At 44.0% G+C, this 21,220-nt stretch overlaps 1 protein-coding gene across 16 annotated transcripts in view; it reads right to left on the bottom strand.

Moving 5' to 3' along the window:
* The window catches only part of fnbp1b (formin binding protein 1b), a 49,688-nt gene that overhangs the window by 23,362 nt on the left and 5,106 nt on the right, over positions 1 to 21,220 (bottom strand). For 7 of the 16 annotated variants that reach the window (XM_030354020.1, XM_030354029.1, XM_030354031.1 and 4 more), the window contains exons 1-5: positions 12,164 to 12,283; positions 11,104 to 11,219; positions 6,749 to 6,805; positions 6,198 to 6,345; positions 720 to 782 (exon numbers count right to left, since the gene is read on the bottom strand). In XM_030354020.1, the coding sequence (XP_030209880.1) occupies positions 720 to 782; positions 6,198 to 6,345; positions 6,749 to 6,805; positions 11,104 to 11,219; positions 12,164 to 12,235 (456 nt within the window). In that variant the 5' untranslated portion in view covers positions 12,236 to 12,283. Of the gene's footprint in view, positions 1 to 719; positions 783 to 6,197; positions 6,346 to 6,748; positions 6,806 to 11,103; positions 11,220 to 12,163; positions 12,286 to 12,784; positions 13,204 to 21,220 lie in introns of those variants that run through there. The other 9 variants (XM_030354019.1, XM_030354024.1, XM_030354022.1 and 6 more) reach the window with 5 other exon arrangements.

The following is a 21,220-nucleotide window of genomic DNA, read 5'->3' as shown; positions in this document are numbered from 1 at the left end:
CAGTGTGTGTGTGACAGTGGTGTGTTTATCACAGACAGAACCCCCCCACCCCAGGGCTGTGTCCCAGTCCTCAGCCTGAAGATTAAACTAATGTTCATAGTGGCTATTTGTATACAGGAGGGATGAGGGGGGGGGGGACATTCAAACAGCCAGCAGAGCCTCTTCTCTGCTTCCAACTCAACAATCACTGTTTGTTGGGCAAGTGTGCACTCTGACCTCGGCTGAGTTGGCTGACCAACAATGGCATCATTGAGCCCCCAAGGCAGTTATGTATCTCTCACACACACACACACACACACACACACACACACACACACACACACACACACACACACACACACACACACACACACACACACACACACACACACACACACACACACACACACACACATTTTCTCGACCCCGCCCACCACCCAGCCAGCTTGGAGCGGGACCAGGCAGAGATTATAGAAGAGGGTTGTGGTGTTCTGTGAAATCTCTTACTTCCTAGAAACAAATGTATATATCTGACGTGCGTGTCGGTTACTTCACGGTTGACATGGGGTGGGGCTTGGGGGGGGGGTCTGCTTGCTTGGTATGAGTAAAGTGTGGGTACAGTTTGGAGTCACTAAACGGAACCAAACTGTCAATCGCGTCCGATAAGGAGTTGTGCAGTGTTTCTGTTGCACTTTAAACAGGTGGAAATTCCAGAACCTTCCCCAGGCGGTGTGACTTACTGCTTCCAGCGTCTTCCACGAGCTCTCGATCTGCTGCTGCGCCTTGCGTCCGTCGTGGAAGTGCTGCAGACCACCGAGGGGAGAGGGAGACAGCACACACAGAGACAGAGACAGACACAGAGAGACAGAGACAGAGACAGAGACAGAGAGATTAAAGGGATGCATTGGTGGATATCAAGGGTTCTGTGGGTTGAAAATGATACGTTTCTGGGATTTGCCTGTGTGTGTGTGTTTGCTACCCAAAAACCTGGGAGTTCAAACCTGTGAAATATGCTTTTTCCTGGACTCTGAATTTCACACATTGAGACACTAATAGTTGACTGACTCATAATTGGCTTGGGAAAAGGGATGAAATGAAGCCCATTCTGCAGCCTCTCGGGATACCGACTGTCCGTGTTAGTACATAGTTTGACCATGTTAATTATTTTTACACAAACAACATAAATCCACCATTATATTGTTATATTATGCCTCCTCCCTGTTGTTTTCAATGGAGTTGTCCGAGCTGATTTAGTTTAGTTAAGTCTGGAATGTCATTGGCTCATCTGCGTTCTAAGGGCGGAGCTTAGCGACAGGTCAATTGTATAATCCTAGTGCCGAAGCCTTCCTGTAACAGAGAGTATAGATATAGAGTGGAGGTCGACTTTATCAAATAAAGCCAGCCTCCCTTTTTATTAACGTATTAACTTTATTTACTGCGTTGGATTAATTGATATTGGTTCATCCATCATTGAACAGACCAGTCCACTGTGTGTCACGGTTGTCACCATGGTTTTGTGTTTAATGATCCGGGACCCTTGACTTCCTGTTACCCTTATCTACAGCTCTGGTACTTTCCGTGTCGCTGCACCGCAACCATTTTCTACCTCACTTCCACCTTTCACACTAGGCCCAGAATGTTGTACTTAGGAGCATTCAGTCATTTAGCACTAGGACACGTGGCGTGCAATGAACTTATAGATAGAGAACCAGGTAGAGTGGGCACACTGCGGACCATGGGGATCACTGGGCACTGGAACATTCAGGGGGGGGTCGAAAGATCCCAGCCACTACACTACCCCCTATGCATTGTCAAAGTAATGTAGATGAATCTCTATCTCACCAGGTGGATGCAAACTACTTGCTACATTTTCAATGAGCCCAGGCAAGGCCCTAGACTAGGATTCAGTGGTAAAGCTAGGGTAGGCGATTTCTTTTAGAGGCATTTATTGTCATATGTATTGAAATTCTGTTGAAATTCCGACTGCAATCAATGAACAGAATTCAAACAATAATTCTGCAATAACAAACTCATTAGGCTTTACCGGAGTCAAGGCTAGGCAGACAGCTAAAGCTAGCGACCTAGTCATGTGTTTTGGGGGAGGGGCTTTGGAATGAGGCCTGATGGGAGGAGTCAGATATTTCGGTTTAATACCTTCAAATCTAGCTTCCTCTGGTTGGTTCCTCCAAAATGCCGACCCTAACTTTAACTAATAAGAAAACAGAATAATGCAAATAAGTGCATTACATAGGAGTCCAATAGCATGATCCAGTAAGAGAAGGGGATGAGCAAGGGTTAGATCTGCTAGCCCAGCCTGGCGTGCCACACACTGCCCAGGGCGAGGCAGCAGCTGTGTGTGGGCACACAGAAGAAACACTGTGTGGTTTCCTTGCTTGGCCATAAATCCTTGGTTAGTGAGTATAGACCACTTGGTCCTTTGGGACACTGGGAACAATCTCTAAGGGACTTCAGTTTGTTGGACTCAACAAACAGTTTTACATTCTTTATATAATAGCCGATCAATCATCGTCAAATCAATGATGAATAATGAATGGATGTGTATGTATGTGCCTATCATCCTGAAAATCAAGACCACCACAAAGAATCCATGCATACGTTGGCAAGAGAGACTATTGAGGAAGACAGCGTAACCCTTGGTTACCCGGCCGGGCCTGCGCCAGTGGCAGTAGCTGAGCAGAATATCGATGTCCTTTCTAACTATTGAAAACGGGCCCGGCCTATTATAACGGAGCCCAGAAAAGACGGCTGCTTGGGTCCCAGTGGATGCGGATGCTTTCAATGGCGCAACGCACAGAGAAAGGACAAGAAGAGCAGTGATTGGTGTTTAAACTTCCAACAGAGGCCGATGTGTGTGAGAGTTGCCGTCGAGCCACCAGAGAGCTACGGGGGGGGTGCGTAGGGGGACGGGCCACGGTGAGAGTGGAGTGGTCTCTCACTTCCCCAGAGGGACAGGGGAAGCTTGTAGAGTAAAGTAAAAATGGGAAGCGGTGGATGTGTTTCAGAGGAAGTATTTCAGCCTTCAACGAGAACAGGCGATTGAGAATCTTGCTCTGACATGAAACATTCTTTTGGCCTAAAGTTAGAAGAAATTCAGTAAATATTGCCGCATGGAAATAAAACAATAGCCAAGATATGATGAAGAATTGGCTGTTATTATGGAAACCAAAAAGGGTTAAACATCACAGCTTGAACGATGGTGCGTTGTGGACACCCCGAGAGTTGCAGAGTGTGTGTGTGTGTGTGTGTGTGTGTGTGTGTGTGTGTGTGTGTGTGTGTGTGTGTGTGTGTGTGTGTGTGTGTGTGTGTGTGTGTGTGTGTGTGTGTGTGTGTGTGTGTGTGTGTGGTTTCCTGACACACACAACCCGAAAGAGTGATGTCGTTGTTAGGTAGATAAATATTAGTCTCCATAACAACATTTCAAACCCTGTTCATGCGGCGGGCTTGGACAACCGTCCTCGACAAAAAAAACCTACCCCAAAACAGCTGCCCTCGAGCTTCTGCTGCACACATTCTCAGAGTCCTGTGGCCGGCACAGCTAGTCACATTCTCTGGTCCTCCGCTAAGCGTGAGCAGGGTGCTCGAAAACTTGTTTAGTGTATCTCCTACACAGCCTTGTTGAAAACAATCTTTTTTTTCTCTCTTATCTTTCTGCTTAAACTTTATGCCTTAAATCTTGAGGAGTCCATCATGGCAGGTGAGTGGGACTCCATGCATCGCCAACCCTCCGTCCCTCTCCAGCCTGCAACCGCTGTGTATAGACTACATTCAGAACTCCTCCTAGCTAGAGTGTCGAGGTGTCCCTGAGCAAAGGCACAAACCATGAACTGGCTGTTGCCTTGCATGGTTGACACCGCCGTCTGTGTGGGAATGTGTGTGCATGCGTGTGAATGTGTGTGAATGCGTTTGAATGTGTCTGAATGTGTGTGTTAATTAATGGGTGATTGTAAGGCAATATTTGTATAGTGCTTTAAGTGGCCACGGGTTAGAAAAGCGCAATCTGAGCGATAACTGGAGGAGAAATGGTCGTTCATACTTTTAACATATTCCTGTCCCAGCCAAACTGTCAATACAAAGAGAGCATTACGTGGATAGCAGTGTGATGGGAGAAAAGCTCTTGTTTAATACATGTTGCCCTCGTGACAATGTGAGTTCTCAGGAATGGTTCATAAGGAGATAAGGAAGGAGAGGATTTATGCCGGAACACAAGCTTTCGATAGGACGACTGCTGCAAGCGTTGCTACAGTCCGTATTAGCTAACTTTTAGTAGAAAGGATAATTTAGTAGCTAGCGTGTTGCTAAATACTCCAGTAAGACAACAAAAAAAATAAACTTCCCACTCCCCCCCCCCCCCCCCCCCCGCCTCCTTAAGAGCTATATCTGTACTCACTATGAGTCACTTTGGGTAAAATGCTCAAAACAATGACTAATTAGCAGTGAATATATCATTTACACTGACAGAAACAGTGCTTATATAATAATTCCATGAACCATGAGAGAAACCGGAGAGGTGACACGAAACAAAGATGGCCTGGCTTATAATCGTTAAAACAGAGGAAAAGAGAGAGACTGGGGAATTTCCTGTTGGAGGAGTGAATGAGTGTGCAGATGAGGGAGAGAGGGGGTGGAATCTGGCATCCTGCGGCCTGAGAGGTGAGGCCTTAGGACATAAGAGCTGACTATCCCAGCACCTCCCTGGGGCCGGCCTTATCAGGACACTGGACAGAGCGGCATGTTCATCACATGCCAGGGGGAAAGATAAATCTGCCTGGAAGTGGTGTTATGTTGGGATCTGTCCCACTCCAAGTGTGTGTGCGTGTGTACGTGCGTGCGTGCGTGCGTGCGTGCGCGCGTGCGCGTGCGCGTGTGTGTCGGTGTGTGTGTGTGTGTGTGTGTGAGTTTGTGTGTGTGTGTGTGTGTGTGTGTCTGTGTGTGCGTTTATGCATGAATTAATCGAGTGCATAGTCATTCTGCCCCTTGCAGCTGTTGATATAGTTTTCCTCCACCTCCCTCATCTGCGTAATGCAATAGAGCTGCTTAATGCAATAGAGTGAAAAGTGCCCCTTCCAATGAGTCAATTATCTTTGGAGAACTTCAAGGAGTTTTCAAGTTATTTTTGTAAACTATCACATTCAACTCATTCATTATTCTACCCAATATATCACAAAAGAACACATTCAATACACTTTATACCACGGTCTGTGCATTAATTCTGATATACGGACACCTGCTAAGTAGATCCAGTCAAATTGTCTGTTCAGCCTTCAAAACGATTGCTGGTAAATTGTGAAAAATGCATTAAACTGTATTCAGACAATGCGGTTATATGCTATAGACCCAGGAGTAACAGTGGTATAAAGGCTGGGACGAATTTCTAATTATAAATATGTACAATGCATAACGTTAGCACTTTGGCGCATTGCTGAGCGGACTAGAATACCTCCCGTTGCTAAGTCGTAGCTAAGGTCCGTCCTAATTACTGGAGTAGTGAACATCGATCCATTGCATAAGAACCTTACTGGAGGGTAATGGTTGTTCCAGGAATTTGTCAAACCCTCAGGCGTTACCAGGGAAACAAAGTTATGGCTTGTGAAAAACGTTATATTTGGATTGTAAAACGCATGAAAAGATAAATGAATGGTCTTGATTTATTTTCCGTGGTGACCGTGGTATAAGAGGGTATAAGCGGGATAATGCCCTTCGAGGTGTCCATTATCAGGAATTAATGGCCTCCGCCTCACCCATTAATTCCTGATAATGGACACCTCGTCTGGCATTATCCCTTACATAAATGCTGTAATGAAATCATTAGCCATTTGTTTAGCAAATGATTTAATAAACCCTGATATTGTTCCATACAATAACATCCTGTCTGCCTTTGTCAGGCCTTTGTGTGTCTGTTTGTGGCCATGAAAGGTCATCAGTGTGCAGGGAGCCTGTAAGATCAGGGGATAAGTCACCCTTGTGTGATCTGGGGACTTCCCCCTGGGAATAACATCATGCGACCTGCTGATACTTGTGGAGTACTGGATGCGCTCCCTTGGCAGAGGGAAGCACAGACACTCAGAGACTCGGCAGGGGGAGGAGGAAGTGGTCCAAACAAGGCTTTGACGCAGAACATTACCGGTAATGCCAGACGTTTGTCGGCCGTTTTGCTAAAAGCCTGCGGTATTACGACCCAGAGTGATTGGTCGACTCACCGACTTTCTCTCGCTCTTGAGCTCTTGGAGGTAGCGAGCGAGCTCAGCCACGATGTTGGCGGTGAGGTTCTCCGAGATGACCTCATGTTGGCCGGCGTAGTCGTTCAGCTCATTGAGGGTGGACACAAAGGCTCGACAGGAAGAGTACCTGGTCAAACACAGGAAGTGATGTCAGCTGTTAAGTGGACAACGACACTAGTAATTCATGTTACGATCGATTTACTGGGAGAATACCTCAATAAATGACCTCTGTAAAAACAAATCATTGTTTCATGATTCATTAATCAACTGATTATTATATTTATCTTTCTATGTCCAAAACAGTCCATGCAAACCCAAGTATTCATTATATTAAATATATGAATTGTAGAAAAAATAGCATTCACATTATTCAAGATAGCAGCAACTGTCATAATTTGTTGATAAATGACTACAATTATGAATCTATGAAACATATTGATTCATCTTTTGGTGATCAACGAAAGTCTTCTAATGTCAGCCTTATTGCAGCGATGGAGAACATGAGGGTATTGATCTGCTGCTCATTATACCTGTTCTCCTCTTCCTCTCGTGAGTTCTTCTTGGGTTGATACTTCTTCGATAGATTCCTGGAAGAAAAGAAAAAACAGTAGAAAAAAAGAAAAGTTATTTGTCTCATCGTACATGTGCATGCATTGATCTAACTTGCCATTTTGTATCCTTCACAAGGCAGAGAGAGATTTATATCAGCCCTGACAACCGGTATCAGCAGGAACCATTCCGGAATGTTCACCATGATTATATCACCACACCTTTCCATAATTCTATCCCCACACCGTTAATCAGTTATTGACCCAGGCTCCCGTTGCACAATCAGCCAGGAGAACCATCGAAACATCAGCTTCTTCTAGACCACTGGATCTGAACTGCTCCAGCCAGTTGAGAGGATCCATACCGCTCATTAGTCAAATAAGGTCCTATGACATGCCACCAGGTGTGATTGTGATTAGCCTTACAAGCCGTTTTGAAAATCTGCCCCTTATGACATCACAAGTGGGCATGTCTACCTAGATGTGTGCTGGATAGATCAGTCTACCAGCCTACCAGCCTAGTACCCAGGGGACTGTAGCAGACGTAGCTCATCTATCTGTCATACAGGTGGACATGCCCACTTGTGATGTCATAAGGGGCAGATTTTTAAAACGGCTTGCAAGGCTAATCACACTCACACCTGGTGGTATGTCAAGGGACCTTTAAGTCATTACCCCAATTGTTATTTATTCATCTATATCCAAATGATCAACAATGCTGTAATTTAATAATAAAAGCATTGAGCGAACAAAAATGATGGCTAGACTCAATGAAAAACTAAGCCATTGCAACAAGAACTCACAATGAAACATTGGTTCATTCATGGACTTCTTTCTAAACACCACGGTTTGGCGTATGCTCTGCTACCCACTCAAAATGCCCCAATAGTTGAAAACCACTGCTCTATACAGCAACATGTGGTCAACATTGTGGGCATGTCGATAAATGTGTCGGGACGCAGTGTATAGCTTGACTGTAGTAACAAGGTATCGAGTGCGGCCGGGGACAACGGACGTGCAGAGCAGAGGTTTACCAGTGCTCTAGTGGCAGGCGACCAGATCGGTCTGAATAGGGGTTTACTACGGGGATAGTCATCATCTCTTGGTTCTGCTGCAATGCATTCCTTCCGGGTTCTTACAGATTTGTTGTAGGAGGTGTAAACGCTCATGTTAGCTCACACACCACATATTGTCTGACACCCTCATCACTGACTAAGTAACGCGCATCACACAACCGCGCGTGTGTGTGCAGATAGCACTCTTTCGATTGTTTGAGGGATCGTAAAAAGATGCCGGGAAGTTGTCAATGTTAATAGCCACTTGATTGCACGCAAACAGGGGAAGGCAAAACACATGATGGCCCACATGCGCCTGATGCGTAAAATCATGCATTCTCGCTTGGCTCAAGGACACACACATTCACACACACACATTACACACACATGCGCGCACGCAGCCAGCCGTGCACACACACACACACACACACACACACACACACACACACACACACACACACACACACACACACACACACACACACACACACACACACACACACACACACACACACACACACACAATTGACCTACAAAGGAAAATCTATTCCATCTGCCTAGAAACTGGAACAGACCAGACAGATAGACAGGATGCATGAATTAACATGTTTCTGTTCCTGCATCAAGGGCTCCTTGGAAGTGTGTACAAACCGATCCGCCTCTTAGGTGCAGAAACATTTCACCCCAACATGAACGACTTTGCTAGTTTTTCCCTAGCGAAGCACTAGTGGTTTGCCTGCCTTCCATATTACTTTTCCTGTGAAGAAAACTGCAGGTAAATTCACCTGGTGAGCCTCCACTAATAGGGTCTGAAATCACAGGGTATTACACGGGTTGCATCAGCGCCCCTTTAATTCCACCAGTCAATTATTCACATGACAAGGCCTAATGTGTTTCTGCTGTCCATCTCACGCTCAAAGACTCCAATGACTCGCAGTTTCTACCAGGGGGACGGCTCTGTTGCTAGGCAGGTTTGCTCTCTTTTTTAACCCTCTTATTACGTCTGTGTGACTGCAAAACAATCACAATGTGCACTCTTTATTTAGCCCCAGAACTACATAGCCGACTTAAAAGAAGACTTCTACAAAATAAACATAGACAACCAGTATTCAAATGAAAAACCAACCGTTAAACCTTCTACAGAATCAACGGTACACACCGGGACTAAAACATGACAGGTTAAATGGATGTTTTAAATATTGTGTATCTGTTTATTTTTGTGTGTGTGTCCTAGATATTCCTTTATCCCATCGCCGTGCACACCGTTCTCTAACCTATTTAACGGTCTCTGGTGTTGCTATGCAGACAACGTCAGAGGTAACCAGGGGTATATGGCTGGCTGTGAATAATGCCCGGCTGGAATCTGGGGGAGGCAGCGTTGCTTGAAGCACGGAGCATCACTGGCTTACAGCACAGCGGTGTCCCACCACACCGCTGTGAGGAGGATATTACGCTATTAACCCTTGGTCTATTGTCACAGCCAGTATCAGGGTTTTATGATATAATATTAATTTATACATGTGGAAAAGCTAGTTTGTCACAATGTGTTCTGTTAGTGCTTGGCTTTGTTTACTGAACAAAATACTGAGTTATCAGGGTTATTTTCAGGACCTTTGAGGTCTGATAGGAATTATCGTTAGGAAAAATGACGAAAGACATAACGTCCACTTGAAAACGTTGTTTTGGTTCGTGTTTATTAGCTCGTATCTACACAGGCCCTCTGCTCAATAGACCCCAGTGTGCACGCTAGATTAACCCAGATTTAATTTGCTAAATGGATAAGAGGATGATTGATCCAGAAGAATGAGAAAACAATGATGGGAATTGTGTGAGGAAACGCAAACCTAATAACCTCTCGCCTCCACATAAGCTACCCCCCCCCCACTCAGATTTCTAAAAAAGCATCAAATACATGATTTAGATAAGGCTAGGCGTGGACAGCAGTTTATGTGTGTGTTTGGCTTGAGAATATATGATTGGTCATAGATCCCTCTGTGTCAGCCCAGTCAATACTGCTGGTGTAGGGTCAGGTCATCTGTTGAGCGGTTCAATAATGCCCTGAGTGACATAAATGGTCGAGGCTACCAAACATACTAGCATACCTGAAAGGGGAGAGACATAGGCTGTTCAAAAGTAACAAGAGACAATGTTGTAGGCTTCACATCTAGGATCAGTGGTATGCTGGCAATTGTGCAACAGTAAGCTTTGAGGCTTATTTTCACACAATTGTGCATGTGTGCACATTTAAATTATTAAATATTGGAAAGAATCTCTCTCTCTCTCTCTCTCTCTCTCTCTCTCTCTCTCTCTCTCTCTCTCTCTCTCTCTCTCTCTCTCTCTCTCTCTCTCTCTCTCTCTCTCTCTCTCTCTCTCTCTCTCTCTCTCTCTCTCTCTCTCTCTCAATACATATAGACATAAAGTAGATAGATAAACGATACACTTATCCTGTCAGATTAATGGCTACGGATAATGGGTATGCTGGACCTGTGATCTGTGCAGAACATATCCCCTATAAACACAGACGGCTAGTCCTATTAACTCTGTACAGTCAGGCAGACCTTATCTCCTAGAGCCTAGTGGTTCGGACTGCAGAGCATCTGGCATCGGGGCTTTTACAAGGCGGATGGGTAATGGTGAGCCGCTATAAACGGGTTGTCGGCCAGACTTAAGCGTGAGCTATCTTGCTCACTGTCACTACAGATTTGGCTCTTTGGATTTGGGAGCATCCGATGATGGTTGATTGGAGGATGAACAGGGGGGGGTTACACTGAGGCTGGGACCGTTCTCGCAGAGGAGTACGATTCCGACACGCGCTATTTCCTCCAATGTATAGGTTGGGTTTGCACCAATAGTACGTGAGAGCACGAGGATGAAGTGTGCAGGGGAAGGGAGTGGGGGGATGGGTAGTGAGGGGCGGGGCAGGCCCTTCTGGTTGGACGAGATAAAAAAAAATGGGTCAGCGCTGTGTTTGATAGTAAAGACACCTAATCTCTATAGAGACACAGGCTCCGCCCTCTGCCCCCCCCCCCCCCACACACACACACACACAGTCACACACACTGTCACATCCTCTTTCCTGCCGCAGAAACCAACAACCTGAACAGACGGCTTCATGCACGAGAGATGCATGAATAGACAATAGAAAACGGCAAAAGATGTCCACATATTTTGCCATATATTTAACATTGTACAACAAAACAAAACCAACACATGGCAATTAAAGCCATCCGTCATGATGTATGGTGATTTTGTTTGATTTGAATTCACAATATATTTTCTCACCTGATTTGCTTTGCATAGCTGGTTTCAATCTCCGATCGTTCCTTGACGAATTTAGAGTACCGGTCGACAAATTCGATTCCCCACTGTGTGTGTTTCTCCAAGTTGTCAAACTGATCCTGCAAGGAGGAAAAGACAGCAATGCGTTAAATTTAGATGAGGATGAAAATAAAGGTGAAACCGAAATCCTTTTGCTACCAACTTCTTCCAGTTCCTGGGACCACCCACGCACTTTAATTATATTGCGTCAAACTGAGATTATTTAGAAATTGCATGAGTTCAACAATCCTGACGAGGTGAAACCAAAATCATTTTGCTAATACCTTCTTCCAGTGTCTGAGGTTGGTTACACTCTTTAAAAAAAGGGAAGTAAACTACTTCTAAAATACAAGGCCATTTTACAAATAATTGGCCTACTTTTTCTTGCAACTGTACATGTGGAACAGGGATTTCTTAAGTGTTAGCAAGTCTCAAGGTAGGCCTCATGGTCACAGCACTCTCACAGAGACTTCCTGTGACTGCAAGCAACAGATCAAATGATGAAAGGTTAAAGCGACCTCATTATTCTTAAGAAGTTACTAAATTTGCCAATATCTATTCATCTCATTAATCAGGTAATCTGTGGTTCAAAGCAAGAGAAGTTACAACTATCACACATTCAATGATCATTGCTTTAATTCGTTTTTGGGTCCAACACATATTTTTGAAGGTTATTTGTAATGACAGCACTTAAATAGAACTGCACCTGTTTGTACCTTTGCATTCATGTTTGATTGAACTGTGTGAAATGAAAACAACGTTTGCATATTAGGCACCTCATTAAGATGATTAATGCTTGTATGCTTGATTAACGGCCATCAGAGACACAACTCAAAGCACCTGAATGCAAATCGTAAAAACCAAGCAAGATACTTAATTTAAAAACCAGCCCATAAAAGCTTTTAAATCACATCTATGAAAATGTATGACTAGGCAAATAATACTCTACAAAATAATAATACTAAACAAAAGATATTAAACAAACAAAAAATACTCTGAAATGCATAACAACAACAATGATAACCTTGATGTGGATCCAACAGTCCCCCTTTCTCTCCTCCATCATTCTGCAGTCCAACAAACATAACTGTTGCATATTACTTTACTGTTCTAACGATGTGAACACAGGAAGGCAGACAGACACAGGAAGACCTTCATGGGGGGCGGGTGGTGGTTTTTACCCAAAACAGTGGGTTTGATTAGCATAATGCATGACTTAGGGTCGGTATAAACACAAAGAACAATGATGAGTGGGTTTTGATTGAGAAGGTCTTTTCACTTGAAGAACATAGTCAGGAGCTCATCACGAGAACTATCTGATGATAACCAACGGCATTCACCTTAAAATAGGGCTTGAAGGGCTTGAGTCTGAACCAGCCAACCCTTTGGCTTGCTGTATTAATACATAGACAGACATTAGCAAGTATCAGATATGTCTACCAACAATATTACACATATAATGAGACAATGTGGATCTATCCCAGCCAGGTGTCATCTCCAGAGAATAGCTCACTGAACCAAAACAGGCTACAATCAGCCCACACATGACTAAACCCAGACAGCCCCCCTACCATGCAGACACAGCCCTCTACCCCACCCTCCACACAGCTCACTGCATTAAGGAAAACAGATGATTTCACATTACCCTTTTTTGCGGCAGCACCATTTTACGTGATTCGTCCCAGTTTGATCGTCAGTGCCAATATCCAATTTCCCCCAAAACTTTCCAAACTTTTCCTCAACGGAGACGGAATCTATACGTTTAACGAGATTTCCACAGGACAGTATCCCCCAGGGTTATCCAATTTGAAGCCAGGACCGAAGACTCCGAGGGCGCACTTGGTTTAGACCTATATTCCATGCACCTATAGACTCCTACACTCTCTTAGCAGCCGCAGCGCATTACGCCCATCGATCCAAGAAGGTCTGGAAGCAGTGGGAATCCGAGAGAGAATGGCAGCACTGACAAAATGCACACACCCGCGTGCACGCAGAAAAACAATGCATCTGAGGTCGTAGCTGCCTCCCAGCATCTGAACTCAATGCTTGGTGAGGCGTGAGGTGAAGTGAGTGGGGATCGAGTGAGGAGGACAAATGACTGGGAGAGAGAGAGAGAGAGGGAGGGAGAGAGGGAGGGAGGGAGGGAGGGAGAATCAAAACAGGCGGAGTGGGAGGACCTTGGAATATGTGGATATGGGAGCAGAGGTGGGGATTAGAGGGGAAGGGGATGGATGTGGAGCTTCGCCCACGCAGCCTGTATTGTTAGCTGGCTAAACTAGGAATCACCCTCTTCACTGGGCTATGCGAATTGTAACTATTTAAGCAACAAGGGGTCTGTCCTGAAATCTACCGCTGAACCTCACACTGGAGTCGCACTGAATATAAGATGGTGTATTGTACAGTAGATGGCTTTTCAACTAAAATGGAAAACACAGAGCCAACGCCCTGTCTAAATGGGGTGTTATTCATAATTTATGAACCATAATAGAGTATTTCAAGAAAGGACTTAGCATAGACATTTGGGATACATCAAGGGTTTGAAGTAGCCACTTTTTAAGTGTTATTTTCTTAAATGCTGTACACAATTGTTCAGCATATAAAAAGTACAATGTATTAATTTATGATTGTAAAAACACTTATTTAGGCATGTTTATTCATTAAAAACGAGCAGCCTAGCAAGATGCCACATTGGTGTCACAATTAAAATTGTAGCCTCCATTTCTCTTATATTTAGTCAGAACTACGTTTTGGATGCAATGAGTTTCAACTAGTGAGTGTATCTGCCTCTTTTTTTTACTAGCTCAGCTTCGCAAGAAGAGGGTGAGGTCACGGTGACGGTGGGAGGGCAACCAGAGAACATATCGCTGCAGCTGGTGTCTATGATTGATGGGTGGTTGCTGTCACAAGACAAAAGCTTCCCCTTCACATTTATCATAAGACACACGGACTGCACAAATACATTTGGTATGAATCGTGGACGTAATAGATATATTATTTGCGGAAGAAAGCAAATGCTATACTTTAATCACAGTTAATAAAGGGAACAAGGGGAAAAAAGGCAACATTCTTTGTAAAGGTACTGCTGTTTTTCAGGTTGTATGGGGATTTCTTCTTAATTCCTCTGTGGTTAAACACATTTTAATCTCTTTGCACCATATTTGCAAAATCTGTGAATATTTATGAAGTCTTTGTAGACGTTTTAATGTGATCTATTTCAGTGGTGTTGCATAGCAGAACAATCTGTCAACATCCAGCCCCATTTGTGGAGTATGAAGAAGCAGAAAACACAATTGGCTTTTTGGGAATTGAATTAGGCTAGTAGTCGACACATTTTGCTCACTCCTAAACTCCCTTTAACTGAATCGATTCAGCTCTAAGAGGGTTGCGCCACTAGCATGGCTGCAGAACCTCCACAAATCTCAGGAACACGATTATTCCACTCCCACCTCTCCATTTCGTGGAAGATTTACCACAATGAGAAAATGTAGGCTATAATAACAGTCACTGTTTGAAGTTCCTTCCTCCCAGTATGAGGCTCTGGCTGTGGGCTGGGCCTATGCTCTATGACCTTGTGACGCTTGTGACCTTGTTCCTACAGGATAGCCCGGCCCAGCCCCTACATCAGAGGAACCAGCCAGGCTCTGTTTGTTATTAAAGGGCACACATCCCATTCACTTTTAGAAACAAATGACATGGTAAAAAAATAACTAAGGTTGTTTAGCCTAATATGTTTGTTTTGCTTCAGGAAATGAGAAACCTTTTGAAATAGAGCAACCATTTTGGCTATGGCGACGCAATGGATGTTGTCTACTATCTGTAAGAAAAAAATGATATGTGAATGTCCCTGCTGGCTGCCTCCTTCATTTACCCAATGGTGGCAGAGATTACTTTGTTTTAATGCATTGATTCCCTGCTAATCCCCAGCAAAATGTGCAGTATATCCAGCTTGCATTCCAGATGGGATATCCTCATTTGGGCCATACTGACTGAGGTGCTATTGATCTGCAGTTCAGATGCACACCATTGCACTTTTCCTCCCTTCAATATATTGGCAGTGTTTTATGCAGTATGGACACTTGTGCATTGGTGACCAGAGGAAGGCAATATACATATGATATGGTCTTCTTATCTCTGTCCTATAAAAAAAGTGTTAATTACCGGAATCGTTCACTGCATTCATTTTCCACCAATCAGAAAACCATCCCACTTTACAAGTACATAATATAATGAGTCTCTAAGATACTCTTGATCTTAAGCATGATCATTTTGTCATATAGGAACGTTGTGACACACTGACACCATGGGAAATATGTTTCTGTCTGTTTCCAGTCCTCCTATTTGAATGAGAAGGCAGTGGAGAACCGTACTACTTGTGGCACTGCAGTAAACAGGTTCCAAACCACAAGGGTTTTTTAAATCTGGATGACTAAGGGTTACATAAACACATCTGAAATCAAGGGTAGACAATTTGGTTAACCAGGTAGGCCTGGAAAAAGACAAGCTTACTATAGCAGTAGGTCTGCCTAGCCTTGTGGAAGACCCCGGTCGTGGGCAGTGTGGGCCCAGATAGACAGGGAGGTACCGTAGACAGACAGGAAAGCCATCCAATCATATCAGTAGGGCTGAATTGGACAGGCTTATTACAAGCCTGCGACAGCCAAAGAAGCTGATTTTCTTTTTCAATTTTTTGTCAGAGCGATTTATTGAATGCTGTTGGGACGCAAAGAGAATTTCAAGGAACATGACATAAAGAAAATTTGAAATAAATTGCCTACCCTAGCTTTAATCATTCCCCTGGAATTCTCTTTCCAGGAGAGAATTATTTTTTCCTTCTCCGATCAATATGCAGACCCCTTCAGATCAGTTTATTACACTGTATGCATAACAATACACAGGAGAGACGTTGTTTTGTGTGAATCGTCCTTAGATGGAGACAATAAGTTATACTTAAGAAGATCTGAATCTTCTTCTTTGACTCTACTGTTTTGTTTTTTAACAGAAACTACAAAAGTGTGCTTTGTTGGAGTTCTCCTATAACTGACTTCACTCATCATTGTCTACAGTTGAGAAGAGTGGAGGAGAGTAAGAGTCCACTCCGTCTGTACTTTAATGCACACCGAACCTTACCGCTGTCAAGGAAATTGGATTTATTGCCTGATTCACGTCTTTGTTATTATCACTCCGTAGTAGTTACAGTAGTCCGGTAACTTATCAACCCCAGCGTGTCCGGTTGCTAAGCGACGGGTGACATCGGTGGGTTCATGTGTTAGCATCGTCGCTCTCGCTCCGTGTGTGTGTGTGTGTGTGTGTGTGTGTGTGTGTGTGTGTGTGTGTGTGTGTGTGTGTGTGTGTGTGTGTGTGTGTGTGTGTGTGTGTGTGTGTGTGTGTGTGTATGACAGGGAGTACGAGTGCTATGCAGAGATGAATGGACGGAACGATTTTTAGATTTCCAAATCACGTTATAAAAAAAAAATAAAAAAAAGACAATCAATTCGTGGCGCTCGATGTTGACTCTGTGGCGCCGCGCCACACAATGGTCTATGTATGGGAAAGACTGAAATGTCAACGACTTGCAAATACATGTTACTCAGTTCTTGTTACAGAAGAAGTCCTTTGATTCATAGATTCCTTCAACACAGGGCACATAGGAAAACGAGTACCACAAGCTTAATTCACACACCTGCGTACCCAACGTTCGCAAAGTTGTGAGGAGATGCCATGTGAAGTTAACGTGACCACAAGGGGACAGTGTAGCGTTTCCAACCACAAACCCGAAGCGGCGAGCAACTCAACAAACTGAAACGCAAAAACAGAGTTCGCTCCATCGAAAATATGTTGAAAAAGAAACAAATACATGTGGCGCACCAAAATCATTCAGATGCACTGCTGAAAAGCGATTGGTATATCGTAAACAAGTGAAAAGTCAAGCTTTGATTTGCAAAGAAAACCAAAACAACCCATGATCCACCCTGGACCAATCAGTAGATGCTTGCCGCAAACTACCATGAAGAAGGGTGACCCGTTGCTATTCTCTGGGAGGAAAACCCATCTTGCCACTGACAGGCTAGAGGGGGCGTGGACGCCTCCGAGCAGCAACGCGGAAGTTGAAATATGCAGCTCTTTGCGGACGTGCAAGACGGAAAACTGATTTGCGATGAAACAGCCCCATTCCAAACAGTCGCACACAGACAGACAGAAAGAGACACAGACAATAAAGCCATAAATCCAACCTGTGTGGAACATGTGGATGAGATATGAAGGGAGGCGCCTCCTAAAGGAGGAACTAGAAGACGAGAACGGAGGAGTAGGCAGCGGAGCAGATGTGTGAGGTGTCCACGCGGAGCAGAGAACAAGACAGATGTCAAGCCGTCCGGAGAACAAAGGCCATGGAAGACTATAGATGCTATTGAGACGGCCCGCGCCTCTTTTCATCAAGGGTTGAATGAGTTTCCTCAGGAACAAGGATAATGGGCTTAAGGAGGTGGGGAGGGTGGAGGAGGTGCTGGTCGGGGGAGGGATGGTCTTGTGCTGAAGCCATCTGAATGGTCTTTGCCATTCATCCAATCTTGTCGGGCCCTTATGGTGGGTCAAGAAAGAAGGTTGGAGAGATTCAGTCAGATAGAACTGTCCGCAGCCATGAGAGCATAGATTAACTCGATGTAGTCTTCTTAAATAAACCTCTTACGAACAAACTAAGGAGAAAGAACAGAGTAATATCACAGGGCTCTCATTGGTCGAATCTTTATCGTCATCCCGGCCAGGGCGCACGGTTCATACGGTGATTTGTTGCACAACGCCCCAAATCACCGTACCAACTGTCAGCCATGGCCGGGATGACGTCATTTTTACATTGCGCCGACTTGCGCAGTCCTCAGACTTCGAAATTAGGTTTCTGAAGCCCTGTTCATTGGCGGAGTGAGCGGACTGCCAATCTCAGAAACAACCAGAGTGATTGTTTTCAGGGGAGAACTCCAATAATGCTAAATCCACACCGCATGCCATGAAGAGCCATCAGGGGTCCCCTGCGACCCTTGACCCTTGGCCTTTCACAGAAAACCCTGTGATGAAGTTTTCTCTCCTACTGACCACAATGTAGATAACAGCAGATAAAGGACTGTGATTTCAAGAAGGTCCTTTCCACTTTGGTTCCCCCCCCCCCCTCCAATTGTAGGTCTTTGAATAACTTTACAGTGGCTCGCAGCAGTGGGCGTCTGACTACAAGAACAAATATTTGGGGGTGAAGCCAAACGATGTTTTGAACACACAGAAGGCTTTGTCTGAGACAGTGGGATGAAACAATGCCTCAAAGGACTTTCTGCAGACCCTGGGCTAGACGCACACACATACACACACACAGAACAACGGCGACACGGACTGTAATCGTCGTAAGACGGTTGGAATCGGATAGTAGCTTTACAAAAGTGTGTGTGTGTGTGTGTGTGTGTGTGTGTGTGTGTGTGTGTGTGTGTGTGTGTGTGTGTGTGTGTGTGTGTGTGTGTGTGTGTGTGTGTGTGTGTGTGTGACACTGAGCTAGGATCTGAAGACCCCTCTCCTCTAAAGACCCCCTGCATACGGCTGTCCGAACAATCGCTTTACGCTCAAGCTGTGATTCCGAATCTTTTATTCTCTTGCAACTGTTACAATTTCACCTTGTATCAATTCCCTTACAAACTGCCATCAGTTTTGCTAACCGAAAAGTAAAAAAAAATATTGATTCCCAACCGTACTATATGGGTTCTGCCTTCATTAATACTTTAATCAATCAATACTACTTGCAAAAACATAACTTCAAAATGTCCATGTTTACCATGTAGGAAAGATCTTATGTCAAATCTATTCCAAAGTAGATATACGTGGATTTTTACAGAAACACGCACACACCATCCACACATACAGACACACACACACACACACACCATACATAAACACCACACACAAACACCATACCCCGCAGTGTGCATCTCATGATTCACGTTTGAACCAAGCAGTGTTTTGGATTGGAGCGTGTACGCATGCCATGAAGATATTAATAGAAATAACACTACAGCTGCCCTGACATTTACGTGTGTATTTCACACATGCACACACACACACACACACACACACACACACACACACACACACACACACACACACACACACACACACACACACACACACACACACAAACATACAAGTGTATTGTGTATGCTATCTGTGAGAGAATACCATGCCTTCATATACATGTGTGCCTAGCGGACAACAAACCCTGCCTGTTGGGTTGGTGGGTTATAAAATACAAATCCTTTGGTCTGTGCCTTTCAGTGGGAGCTGTAGCTCAGTGGGGTGTGTGTCAGAACCTTCCCCGGGTGGGAGGAACACCCTGTAGCTCGCATACGCAACAGGAAATCACAGTTGTGAGTTAGATCAGCGGAAAGGGTGCTCATCGACTCGGTCATCGAGGCTCGTAAAGACAGTTTGGCAGCAGCAGAGAGGCACATTTCAAAGTAGAGTAGCTGGATTAAAGTAGCAGGTTGACGATAACATGTCATCCACGCTTGGAGCAACAGTGTAGGCTAGGCTAACTGGCTATACAACAGGCATTAGGCCTATACTTAAAGCTTAACCATAGTGGGAGCTATACACTGGTAGCCTCATAAACGCCCTTGCGTCATCATGTGTTACTTACTACCTAAATCATGTGTCTAGGTGTTGCGAAGGATGTGTAACTTTCTGACTTATAAGTTGCTCAAGGTGAAAAGATGTGTATTAAGCTGTTATTATCATTATTATTGACAGCCTTGTATTCATAGTAAACACTCAGGGTTTCATATGAACTACAAATATCAAGTTACCAATAATAATAATACAGAAACATTATGTGATTAATTGACTTATTAATAATAACACAGTTAAATGAATAGTCCCCATAGTCACATTAGTCAACATTAGTTCTAGCAATCTACATCTTAAACACGGTCCCTTAGTTTAAAATCAAGTGGTGCTTCCTTTGCTTCCTACTTACATTGCTGGTGATCTTCATATCAAGTAGCACCTGCAGATATTCGTCAAACGGACTCAACTGTAACTTGTCCTCCTCAACGGGCTCAGATCTAGACGAACGAACGCTGTCCATGAAAACGAAAAACTCACTTTTCCTACGCAACATCTTCACTGTTTTGTTCTTGCAGTGGCCCAATGCAAAACCGTAAGCACTCAGGAATCCTAATCCATCGAGATATAACGGATCAGGAGGTCCGTCTTGAATGGGCAGAATATTAGAATACTCTAGGTGTATGGTGTAAGACTTTCCAAAGAGTAGATCCAAACACAGTCAGACAGAACCAAACAACGATGAGAGTTCAAAGAAAAGGTTGTATCCAGTACGGAACTTTTGGAGCCTTTAGCTTGCACCAGCATGTGCTGTGGGATTAGAGGAGCCGATTTGAAGCCATTGCTAATCAGATTAGTATACCTTCCTTCAAACTAGTTCAACCGACCAATAAAACCCCACTGTTCCCCCTGGCAACAGGGGGCCATGCACACATTGGCCATTGTTTCTGTCAAAATGCTTTCGGGGTTGTGTTTTTTTTCTTATTTATTTTGGATTCAAAACAAGTAAGTGGTTTAATTCTTATGTAATACATTCTCAAAAATATTGAGAACACAATCCTTCTCTTTTGGGAAATCAGGGAAACCAAGCATGTTAGATAAGATATTACATTGTTTTTTGTATCACTCTAATTTGATTGTATACCAATCACTTTGTTATGAAGTAATGGAGCAACACTTTTCCAAACACACAACCCTAACTGTTTCTGTGACCACATCAGCTAATTATGCTAGTAGCCTGATGCTATTGTTGTTAAAAAAACATTCCCATGAGGAAGACTGACTTAATTGCCAAGCTGTATGAATATTAGACCCATTCGACTCCAGATATTTAAGGTTGTTAGTCATGGAAATTATAAGAAACAAAAGGGGGACAAAGTTGGATAGAGCAATGAGGGCTGATTTGAATGTAGGGCTACTTCTAAAGCTAAGGTCAGCTTCTTCGGTTTAAATGATGGTAGATGTCTTGAATTCATCAGGAAATTAAAGA

Source organism: Gadus morhua, chromosome 4 (assembly GCF_902167405.1).
Source record: "Gadus morhua chromosome 4, gadMor3.0, whole genome shotgun sequence".
NCBI lineage: Eukaryota > Metazoa > Chordata > Actinopteri > Gadiformes > Gadidae > Gadus > Gadus morhua.
The sequence above is the reverse complement of the archived record's forward strand: the minus strand, read 5'-3'. Positions and strand labels throughout refer to the sequence as shown.